Source organism: Heterodontus francisci, chromosome 15 (genome assembly GCF_036365525.1).
Source record: "Heterodontus francisci isolate sHetFra1 chromosome 15, sHetFra1.hap1, whole genome shotgun sequence".
In the NCBI taxonomy this organism is placed as follows: Eukaryota; Metazoa; Chordata; class Chondrichthyes; order Heterodontiformes; family Heterodontidae; genus Heterodontus; species Heterodontus francisci.
The window spans coordinates 48,832,566-48,844,702 of NC_090385.1; the positions used below are offsets into that span (position 1 = coordinate 48,832,566).

General features: G+C 43.6%; 1 protein-coding gene across 1 annotated transcript in view; it reads right to left on the bottom strand.

Annotated features, from left to right (window-relative positions):
* Positions 1–12,137, bottom strand: part of LOC137377640 (ribose-phosphate pyrophosphokinase 1) — a 57,121-nt gene that overhangs the window by 2,927 nt on the left and 42,057 nt on the right. Inside the window, exons 4-6 of the mRNA XM_068047505.1 lie at positions 9,955–10,079; positions 2,740–2,913; positions 1,930–2,089 (exon numbers count right to left, since the gene is read on the bottom strand). Coding sequence (XP_067903606.1) covers positions 1,930–2,089; positions 2,740–2,913; positions 9,955–10,079 — 459 coding nt within the window. The remainder of the gene's footprint in view (positions 1–1,929; positions 2,090–2,739; positions 2,914–9,954; positions 10,080–12,137) is intronic.

Consider the following 12,137-nt stretch of genomic DNA (forward strand, 5'->3'; position numbering starts at 1 on the left):
CATGAAACTGCATAGTCTTCAAATGCAGCTAGCAAGACATTTTCGTGACCACAGAATAATCAAATTTTACAGCACAGGAGGAGCCAATTGGCCAATGATGCCTATGCAGCTCTCAAAGCGCTATCCACTTAATCCCATTCCCTGCCCTTTATCCTTTTAATTTTTTCTAAATATTTATCCACTTTCTTTTTGTAAGCTATTATGGGACTTGACGCACACGATAGTGAAAGGTGGGAGCAGGCAGAGAAAACAAAAAAAAAACTGCGTGCGTGACTGGGTGAGGAAATAAAAGCAGAAAGCAGAATTGGCGGCTGTACCTTCAGCTGCCTAGGCCCCAAGCTTCTCTCTTCTCCTTTATGACTCCTTAAAACCTACACTTAATGTAGAATACTTTATAGAATCCTTTTATATTAAAAAAAAAGGAATTGCCCCCTCCCCCAATACTTAGAATGAGGCTATTTCTGGGTCTTATCCTGGATGGAGCAATTGTATGAACACAGAAAGGCTCAATCTTGTGAACAATGGACATGTTTTGATCTGTCCCATAAAATTATTGAGACCAAGTGATTTTTTCAGATTTGTGTAAGAATATTTCAAGACAATTGCCATATCCAATGAGAAATAAAATGAAGGAAAGATTTTACCATTCAACCTCAATATTCATGAACCACCAGATTAGGAAGCCGATATTACATAGAATATATAGCACCATGCCAGCATTTATGCTCCACTCAAGCCGCCTCCCATTCTTTCTCATCTAACTCATATCAGCATAACTCTCTATTCCCTTCTCCCTCATATGCTTATCTAGCTTACCCCTTACACTATTCGCCTTAACCATTCCTCATGGGAGTAGGTTCCACATTCTCACCACTCTGGGTAAAAAAAGCTTATGAATTCCCTATGTGATTTCTTGGCGACCATTTTACATTGATAGCCTCTAATTTTGTTCTTCCTCACAAATGGAAACACTTCCTTTGTGTTTGCTTGAACAAACCTTTCATAATTTTAAAGACCTCTATTCGATCACCTCTCAGCCTTCTCTCTTCGAGATACGCCATGTTCATCCTTTTCTGATAGTTATAACCTTGTAGTTCTAGTATCATCCTTGTAAATCTTTTTTGCACCTCATTTTTAATAAAGGTTTTCTTTAAAAAAATATGGCAACCAAAACTGTACATCGTACTCCAAGTGTGGTCTAACCAAGGTTTGATACAGATTTAGCATAATTTCTTTACTTTTCAATTCTATCCCTCTAGAAATAACCCTAGTACTTGGCTTGCTTTTGTTATGACCTCATTGACTTGTGCCACAACTTTTAGTGATGTGTGTTATTTGTACTCCCAGGTCCCATTGTTTCTCTACTCCATTTAGATTTTTATTTTCCAAGTAATGCGATCTCCTTATTTTTCATACCAAAATGTAATAACCTCACTTATCAATGCTGAAATTAATTTGCCAATTATATGCAAATAATGTCTTCTTGTAATTTGCTGTAGTCCTCAGTGTTGACTATCCTTCCTAATTTGGTACCATCTGCAAACTTGGAAATTGTTTTTGAGTTGAAAGTCTAAATTGTACTACAAAAAGTTTTTAAAAGTTTTTTTTTCTTTTAATATGCAATTCCACAAATATTTGTTTATCCTAGGCAGCTCTCCCTTCATTTCACTTAAATGCAACGGTCTGTGACCTGCCCTGCTCACTCCCCCACCCCTCCCACAAAAGAAAGCCCAGAGAAAATACTTAACAACATAAATGAGAATACGTTCATAGGCAAGTGCTACTAACTGGCCAAAATCAGGCATTCATTCCATGTGAATTAAGCTTCCAGCTCTATTCTAGATCGGTTCGAAGAACAGGGAAGCATCTGTTTTTCTTGATATTGAACCAAGTAGTTCTTCCCTGTAGTGTAATTCATTTTTAACATACCTGTATTTTAGGACAGTGCTTCATTTTGTCCTCCTGAGGTATTGTATTGGTAACTACCACCGCTTCAAAACAGGCATTGTTGATACGGGAGATTGCAGGACCTGAGAAAATTCCATGTGTGAGGATAGCATAGACTTTGGTGGCTCCGGCAGACAGCAGCCTGTGATGCACAGATAAATCAAATCAAAAACTAAGCTCCTTTCCCCTCTCACTTTGCCACTGACTGTAGCATTTTACTTCCAATTTTTGATGGGACAATAACTATTTTGAAAAAAATACATGCATAATTACAAATTAAATAGAACACCACACAGTTCCATTAATTTCCTAACAATTCAATTCAATCAACGGTCCGTGTTTCTCCTATTCTTCAAAACAAAACCATTCCAATTAGTGAGTTTTACAGATCAGTATATTACATAATTGTGAAAATACTGGCATGCAAGTTAGATGAAAGTCTTATAGCAGCACTAAAAGCCTAATTTAAAGAAAAATGAAATATGTATTTCAGTCTACAAATCAAGTTTCTTACTGAAAACACAATGATCTTTCCCCCCCAAATATCAAAAATGAAGATACAAGAATCGTAACAGAGATCATCAGATCAGAGTAATTTAAGTGCATCGATCTAGGATGGAAAACGACGACTGTTTCAATTCCTTTGTGGATATTACTACAATAAAAACAGATCCGGGAGATGAGATTGGCGTTGCTAGAGTGAAAAAAAATCTGAGAGGGGATGTTCTGATTCCTTTTAAAGCGAGGCTGCTCTTTGGCGGTTCCTTTAGCCTCTATAATTCAGCAACTCACTTGTCCGCAGCATGGCAAATTGTGCCACAAGTGTCTGCCATATCATCAACAAGGATAGCTACTCGGTCCTTCACATCACCAACCAGAACCATTCGGTCAACTTCATTGGCTTTTTTACGCTCCTTATGAATCAGCGCAAAATCTACATTCAGTCGATCGGCAATGGACGTAACTCTAAAAATGGAAGGTGAAAAGAAAAAAAAAGTAAATTTGCTGTGGACGTGCTCTGCCTTTGGTTATATGATAAAACATTTACAAGCGACAAAGTACTATGACAATTAAACCAACAGATTGTTTTGCTCTTTCTCACTATTCAATTTCCTGATTACAATTATAACTGTTTGGAAATGAATGCTGATATAATTAGGAATGGCTTGAAAGAGTTAGCAAAGGACTGAGACAGAAGTGATGCACAGTACTATTAATTTAATCTTTTTTTTTTTCTTTTTGGGCCTCCTTATCTCGAGAGACAATGGATACGCGCCTGGAGGTGGTCAGTGGTTTGTGAAGCAGCGCCTGGAGTGGCTATAAAGGCCAATTCTGGAGTGACAGGCTCTTCCACAGGTGCTGCAGAGAAATTTGTTTGTTGGGGCTGTTGCACAGTTGGCTCTCCCCTTGCGCCTCTGTCTTTTTTCCTGCCAACTACTAAGTCTCTTCGACTCGCCACAATTTAGCCCTGTCTTTATGGCTGCCCGCCAGCTCTGGCGAATGCTGGCAACTGACTCCCACGACTTGTGATCAATGTCACACGATTTCATGTCGCGTTTGCAGACGTCTTTATAACGGAGACATGGACGGCCGGTAGGTCTGATACCAGTGGCGAGCTCGCTGTACAATGTGTCTTTGGGGATCCTGCCATCTTCCATGCGGCTCACATGGCCAAGCCATCTCAAGCGCCGCTGACTCAGTAGTGTGTATAAGCTGGGGATGTTGGCCGCTTCAAGGACTTCTGTGTTGGAGATATAGTCCTGCCACCTGATGCCAAGTATTCTCCGAAGGCAGCGAAGATGGAATGAATTGAGACGTCGCTCTTGGCTGGCATACGTTGTCCAGGCCTCGCTGCCGTAGAGCAAGGTACTGAGGACACAGGCCTGATACACTCGGACTTTTGTGTTCCGTGTCAGTGCGCCATTTTCCCACACTCTCTTGGCCAGTCTGAACATAGCAGTGGAAGCCTTACCCATGCGCTTGTTGATTTCTGCATCTAGAGACAGGTTACTGGTGATAGTTGAGCCTAGGTAGGTGAACTCTTGAACCACTTCCAGAGCGTGGTCGCCAATATTGATGGATGGAGCATTTCTGACATCCTGCCCCATGATGTTCGTTTTCTTGAGGCTGATGGTTAGGCCAAATTCATTGCAGGCAGACGCAAACCTGTCGATGAGACTCTGCAGGCATTCTTCAGTGTGAGATGTTAAAGCAGCATCGTCAGCAAAGAGGAGTTCTCTGATGAGGACTTTCCGTACTTTGGACTTCGCTCTTAGACGGGCAAGGTTGAACAACCTGCCCCCTGATCTTGTGTGGAGGAAAATTCCTTCTTCAGAGGATTTGAACGCATGTGAAAGCAGCAGGGAGAAGAAAATCCCAAAAAGTGTGGGTGCGAGAACACAGCCCTGTTTCACACCACTCAGGATAGGAAAGGGCTCTGATGAGGAGCCACCATGTTGAATTGTGCCTTTCATATTGTCATGGAATGAGGTGATGATACTTAGTAGCTTTGGTGGACATCCGATCTTTTCTAGTAGTCTGAAGAGACCACGTCTGCTGACGAGGTCAAAGGCTTTGGTGAGATCAATGAAAGCAATGTAGAGGGGCATCTGTTGTTCACGGCATTTCTCCTGTATCTGACGAAGGGAGAACAGCATGTCAATAGTCGATCTCTCTGCACGAAAGCCACACTGTGCCTCAGGGTAGACGCGCTCGGCCAGCTTCTGGAGCCTGTTCAGAGCGACTCGAGCAAAGACTTTCCCCACTATGCTGAGCAGGGAGATTCCACGGTAGTTGTTGCAGTCACCGCGGTCACCTTTGTTTTTATAGAGGGTGATGATGTTGGCATCGCGCATGTCCTGGGGTACTGCTCCCTCGTCCCAGCACAGGCATAGCAGTTCATGTAGTGCTGAGAGTATAGCAGGCTTGGCACTCTTGATTATTTCAGGGGTAATGCTGTCCTTCCCAGGGGCTTTTCCGCTGGCTAGGGAATCAATGGCATCACTGAGTTCCGATTTGGTTGGCTGTATGTCCAGCTCATCCATGACTGGTAGAGGCTGGGCTGCATTGAGGGCAGTCTCAGTGACAGCATTCTCCCTGGAGTACAGTTCTAGGTAGTGCTCAACCCAGCGGTCCATCTGTTTGCGTTGGTCAGTGATTATGTCCCCCGATTTAGATTTGAGGGGGGTGATCTTCTTGATGGTTGGCCCAAGAGCTCTCTTCATGCCATCATACATTCCTCTGATGTTTCCGGTGTCTGAGGCCAGCTGAATATGACTGCATAGGTGTTGCCAGTAGTCGTTTGCGCAACGCCTAGCTGTTCTTTGTGCAGTACTTCTGGCTGCTTTAAGTGCTGCGGATGTTAAATCGCTGGGGGCTTTCTTGTAGTTCAAAAGTGCAATGCGCTTAGCGGCTATGACAGGTTCCAGCTCTTCATTATGAGATTGAAACCAGTCTGCATTTCTCTTCGCACTTTTGCCGTAGGTGGTCAAAGCTGACTCATAGATGGCGTCTCTGATGTGGGCCCACTTGGTCTCAGCATCCCCTGTGGGAGTGTTTTGAAGGGCTGTTACAAGTGAATTTAGAAATTTTTGTAACAGCTGTGGGTGAGAAATTCTGCTCGTGTTGATGCGCGGGTGGCCCTTCTGCTTGGAATGATGCAACTTCTTTGGTCTGAGTCTAACCTTGCTGCACACCAGGGAGTGGTCGGTGTCGCAGTCCGCACTGTGGAAGCTGCGTGTGATTTGAACACTGTTTAAGGCGGCTCGCCTTGTGACAATGAGGTCTAGCTGGTGCCAACGACGTGATCTTGGGTGCCTCCATGAAACCTGGTGACAGGGTTTAGTGTGAAAGAACGAGTTGGCGATGCAGAGGTTATGATAGGTACACAACTCAAGCAGTCTCTGCCCGTTCTCATTCATCCTTCCAACGCCATAGCGCCCAAGGCAGGAGGGCCATGAGTCATGGTCGGCCCCAACCCTGGCATTAAAGTCCCCCAGCAGGAATAGGTGTTCGGTGTTGGGGATGCTGCTAATGATGTTATGGAGTTGTTCATAGAACTGGTCTTTAGCTTCAGGTGCGGAACAGAGTGTTGGAGCATAGATGCTGAGTAGGTGTACTGGACCAGAGGTGGTGAGCAGTCGGATGGACAGTATGCGTTCCGAGCCATTTGAGGGAGGCTCTATCATGCTGAGCAAGGAGTTTCTGATGGCGAAGCCCACTCCATGCTGTCTTGGTTCTTCAGGATCCCTGCCCTGCCAGAAGAAGGTGTAGTCTTGCTCTGCTAGAGAGCCACTCGCGGGGAGGCGAGTCTCCTGAAGTGCTGCAATGTCCACATTGAGTCTACTGAGCTCGTTGTTAATGATGGCGGTCTTCCGAGAATCGTTGATTTGTGTAAGGTCTTCCGACAGGCCAGGACACATAGTTCTGACGTTCCAGCTTGCAAAGCGAAGGGCTGGTACCTTCTTTCCTTTTTTCATGTTGTTTGGTGCGGTGTATCAGTCCACCTTTCGGGCAATGACCCTGAGCTCCAAGTACCCATTGAAGCAGGCAGACTGTGGCGGGACAGAACCTTATTGACCGGGGGCTGCCCGGTTTGAGGCGGGCGGTAGCTGTCCAGTGAGGTGCAATGACCTCTCCCACCGACAAAGGCAACCCGTGGCGCCCAGTTTCTACGCCAATTTATCTGGACTTATAACCCGTAACTGCTGCCTTCCGTGTTGTTTCAGTCGCTGTGAGGCAACTATGGAGTGACCTCTCCATGGCGCATGCCTGGGCAAATTTATGGAGGTTGAGAGTTGCCCAGTCGTCAAAACCCCCCTCTCGGCCTTTCTGGTGGGGTCCAAAGGAGTGCAGGACACGACGTTTGGCACCGGTATGTCTGCAGGAACTGCCGGAAACATGCCAAAGGTGACACATGACCGCCTACGGGGTTCCGCTCCGGATTTTCTGTTAGGGTTTACTCCCTTAGCCTTGGTCTCTCCCGAGACGCCCACAAGGCAGTGGGGTTGTTGGGGCCCCTACACAGGTGTAGGATGGTGCCGGTGGGAGGAGGGGATGCAAGGGGGAGGGGTAGAGGGAGGGGGTGGGGGGGGGGGGGTGCAGGGGAAGGGGGTGCGGGGTGAAGATGGTGCGAGGGGGGGGCGGGCTGGGACGGGGTTGTGAGGGGGTGAGCTGAGAGGGTGGAGCAGGGAAGGGGACGGGGGTGGGGGGGGGTGGAAGGGGGGTAAAGGGGGGGGGAGGGGGGGGTGGAATCTGGTGCAGGTAATAAGCCATTTCCTCAGTGCCCACCATCGACGTCCGGAAAGCTCATCCACGTCCTTCGGGAGGTGAAGCATCATTTGGCAGACTTAGAGGTGATTACATTTGTTAAGGGTTTTTTTTTGCAGTGGTTTAAATAAAGGCATGCAGCATTGCCGACAGTGCGCTGCAGATGCTCTCCGAGCCATCTCCCGCGGGCGCTTTGAAGTTGCGGCCGGGGGGGCCGTTCGTGGATGTTTTGGGTGTTCGGGGCACCTTTTCCCAGGACCTCTCTCGGGTCCCGCAGCTCCTTCTTCACCTCAATGGACTTACCGCATGCCGTGGCTGCAGACACTCTGGACTGTGAAGACAGCAGGATCGGAGATTAAAGTATCGGCAGCTGTTCTCGTCAGTTTCATCCGGATCAATTTCATTGAGAAAACAAAGAGCAGGTGTGGCTGGGGGAGGGCAGTGGGCCCAGGTAACATACACTAAACTAACTGTTAACTTTTAGATAGGGCTAAAATGAACTGATTTAAAGAGCATGGGGAATTTAAACAGTTTAAGAGGGCAGATTGGGGGAGAAAACGTTAGGGATGGGAGCAGATGGCCATGGATAGAGTTGAACAGCAAGGGAGCTTCCTAGGGAGCTTCCAGCACAGGAGCCATCTTGAAAGCAGTGAAATACATACATACAAACAAGGAGTGGGAGTAGGCCATTCGGCCCCTTGAGCCTGCTCTGCCATTCAACAAGATCATGGCCGATATGAGTGCAACCTCAACTCCACATTTCATACCCTTGTTTATCAAGAATCTACCTCTGCCTTAAAAATATTCAAAGACTCTGCTTCCACCGCCTTTTGAGGAAGAGAGTTCCAAAGACAGGGAGACATCTACTAACAGATTCAGGCTTGGGAACTCTGCTGTGGATAGAGTATCAGCTCAGATTTTACTACTTAAAAAATATTTTTATAGAAAATATGTGGAACCAGGATGCCAAATATAATATTTTTTTTAAATAAAAAAAAATTATCACTGATGTTAGGATGTGAGAAAACAAAAAATGTTCTGTTAGCAGCCAGAATTAAACACAAAGGCTTGTCAAGGCCAAAATGAAAGGCTATGCTTGTTAAAAAACATAAATGATGGGATTAGCTAGAGAGAACGACCCTAGTTTATGTGGCCTTGAAACATCACAAGATCAAAAGATGAAAGGATTCTTCACAAACAGACTGGGAAAACTTGACCCTTATTAGGATTGCTCTACTATATATACTTCACAGCCTAAACAGTTTAGATTTAAATGGCTCAATCTGACTACCTTTCCAAAATATAAAGATATAACAGCATGTCCAAGATATATGTCGCAAAATACTGTAAGTGAATTTCTACCACTAATTTGTACTACACCAATTAATCACAACGCAAAGTGTTGTTACAGATTAGTTAAAATGAAACTGAAAATTTACTGTGAATTAAATATGAAATGTGTTTTGACAAAAAAATTGAAACCACCAGAATGACAGGTGAGTCAGTGAAGAGGTTACAGGAGTTCAGCAAAGTTTAAGGACTTAATTTTCCAGGAATAGGCAGATAAAAGTAGAAATTTTCATTTGTGATTTTATGGTCCGATGTTCTCTATAGGGGTTCTATAGCAGTGAATCAGAATCAGATGACGCAAGATGGGCTGATGATCTATATTCAGGAATTCAATACTTCCTGGATGAAAATGGTGAATTTCCAGACAGTTCTTTGATAGGGAGTGTGGTGAAGGGGCTAACGATTCACCTACTAATGATTGATACTCCTTTTAAGGTTTATTAGGGGATTGTTCCTAACACTTTTAGACTGGCTTTTTCAATTCAGATATGAAACACAAGGAGCTAAAAAATTGGATCTAGAGAAATCTTTGCCCCAGCCCAAAAAAATTCTACTAATATGAATAACTGAATGGCTGTCATGTGAGCAAATGTGCTCTAGGAAGGAACCATGCATATAATTAAAATACAAATATGTTATGTGACTGGTTGGCAGCTTTTTCCAAATTTAGGAGAGAGTTATTTCTGTAGCATGAAAATGATTCTGCAGCATAACGATCCAATTTTAGTGGAACATTACTAAGTATTCCAGACTTATATTGAGTGTCTTTTAAAAAAAAAATCAAAATACACAAAAATAACTATAATTATAATTAAATATTAACTGAACCATTGTAATTGATTAATAGCTTTAAAAGCAATTTCAAAATTAAAAACTGAGCCCCCTTTATAGAAAGAATGCTTAAACACAAATTCCTTTATACAAGAAAAAGGTGCAAATTAATTTGATATAAAATCCTATGGAAAAACAGCATTAAATAATTTATAAAACCATCAAACCACAAAACCTTATAAAAGTTCAAAACTAACCTTTAACAGAGCAAAAAAAAACAGCAAAGTGATCTTGCAGGTTAGTCACACCTCACAAATGAAGTCCTCTGAAGTAATGGAGGTTACACTGAACAGCAGACCTCTGTTCCTTTTCTGCCTCTTATAATTTATGCTGCCCGATTGTAGTTACTGACCATTCTGCTTATTTACCACGTAAATGCCAAAACAAAATCTGTTTAGTGTTACTCTGCTGATTTCAAAGAGGATCCTTTCCACAATGGAAAGTAAAAATTAGGCTAAGTGTATATCCATCCACTGATCTGAAATTGCACTTTTTATACCCTCCAAAGTTGAACGTGCTGCCCCTAGTTTCCTCTTCTGCACCCCTCAGACCACCCACCTTTTGGCTCCACCAGCATCAGGAGAGACAATGATGCCGTTTTTCCATTCTTGAATGTTCTCCTTAATCCACTTAAGCACCGCTGGTTCAGCGTACAGGTTATCCACTGGGATATCAAAGAAACCCTGTGGAAGAAGCAACCAAAGTCAAAGGAGTTTGATGTAATACTAATAGACAAAGCAGGCTATGAAGTTTTGATGTATGTTTTCTCCAAACAATACTAAGATACATTGATAATCACAGTACTGCATGGCATGGTGGCATAGGAAATGGTCAAAAAAGACAGCTAACCTCATGAAATCTGTCTCCCAAATTTCTCTAATTCACAAATATACTGATCCACACTGGGGTATGGTTCCACAGGTGTGGGTCACCCTTCTGGTCCCTCATCCAATGGTTATCCTTTGTATTACCTGTTGGAGGTATCACATTCAAGCTCAGTCCCCTTCTCATCCATGTGCACAGTCTAGCCCTGGTCACCGGCAGAGCAGCAAAGCACAGGACAGCAGAACATTTAAAAGCAGCGTGGGAACCACTGGCAGCTTTTGAATCAAGAGCTCGAAAAAAATAAGGGGGACAACGTGTGATGTCACTGGAAAAAAGTAAGTGATTGGTTGGGAAGTATTTCTTTTTTCTCTCTAAACTAGGGCATTGGATTAAACTAAGAGCTGGGAGATTAAAATTTTCAATCGAGGTAAGTAAAACAGTAAGTGAATTAAAATGAGTATTAAATAGTCGTTTGGTAGTACAGAACTTGAGTATTGCTGAAAACAGAGACATTTTGTCAAAGCTTTTTGTCTTGCACTCATCAGGACAAATCGCAAGAATACCAATGTAAGTGTTATGACCAGATGAGAAAGCTGTCGAGGGGTCCTTCTCAGCCTTCACCTGGTCTTATCGTAACAGAGTTTAATTTTAAACACACCTTGTTTTTAAGCTCCCCCTTGGTGAATCCTTGTTCAGCACTTTCCAATTATAAGGCAAAGAAACCAGCACAAACAGGCTTTCTTGGGTTTAAAGAAGAAAAGTTGAAATTTATTAAACTTAAACTCTAATTTGGTTAACGCCTACGGATACACGACGCACCAACACTAGCATGCATACGCGATACACACATGCAAATAAAGACAGAAAAGAGAAGAAAAAATAAAGTGGAAAAGTTGAGGCAATATCTGAAGTGCCTGAGTAGAGTCCTTGATTGTAGGTAGATCTTGCTTTTCGTTGGGGCCCAGTATTCTTCTTAAACCTTGTTCGCTGTAGGAGACTTTTCTCTCTTGGGGTTGATGTGTCTTCAGTGGATTCAGAGGTTTGTGAGAAAGAGATGGATCAGGCAGACAGGAGAGGCTGTGGCGAGCCAGAAAGGAGAGATCTTCTCAGTCCAAGAGCATTCTGCTTTCTGCCCAAACTGTTTGTATAAATTCAAAAAACTCAGGTTGCCCAGCAGGTTAGTCATGTGACTAGCTGGTTTGACCATGTCCATTTATGTATTCGACCATCTTAGCAGTCAACCTGGAATGCGAGCTCCCCCACCTTCGATGTCTGGTGATCAAAAGTCCATTGTGGGTTGAATGGGTCAGGGAATGGCTGCTTTGTCCTTCCAAACACTGTGTTAATATGCAAATGTCTTTCCAGCCAAAATCTGATTTTTTTTTTTTTAAAGTAAGTCCTTTCTTCACTTCAACAGCAGTTTGAAATTTAATGTCTATGTGGTGAAATTAATATGCCTCATGTTTGGCAGGTGGGGGCCTGCATGACATAAGGGAAAGCAACAAATTTATACTGTATGAGAAGAGAGTGCTGATTGGTAGAGGTGTTACCATGGAGAATGCACCAGTTTATGGTGACTGTCAGTTAACTGCCGAGCTTTGTTTGAAATTTAAACCAGGCAGCTTCCTTGACTCTGATTGGCCAGGGTATTAATATGTGTAGCTTCCAGTACATGCAAATACAGCACACTGCGAGCCTGACTGACAATCTTAAATTGTTTGTCAGTATAAATTTTAGCACACTGAGGATTATTTAGCAAATGTTGTCCAATTGCGGAATCACATCCAATGTTGGACACTGTGTTTTGAGGTTTGCAAGCTCGGGCTGGTTGGGTACGATCTGTACCTTGCCCGTTGCAAACAGCGGAAGGGACATATTGTAAATAGGGCCCGAGCCATTTGCTCACCCTGCAAGTT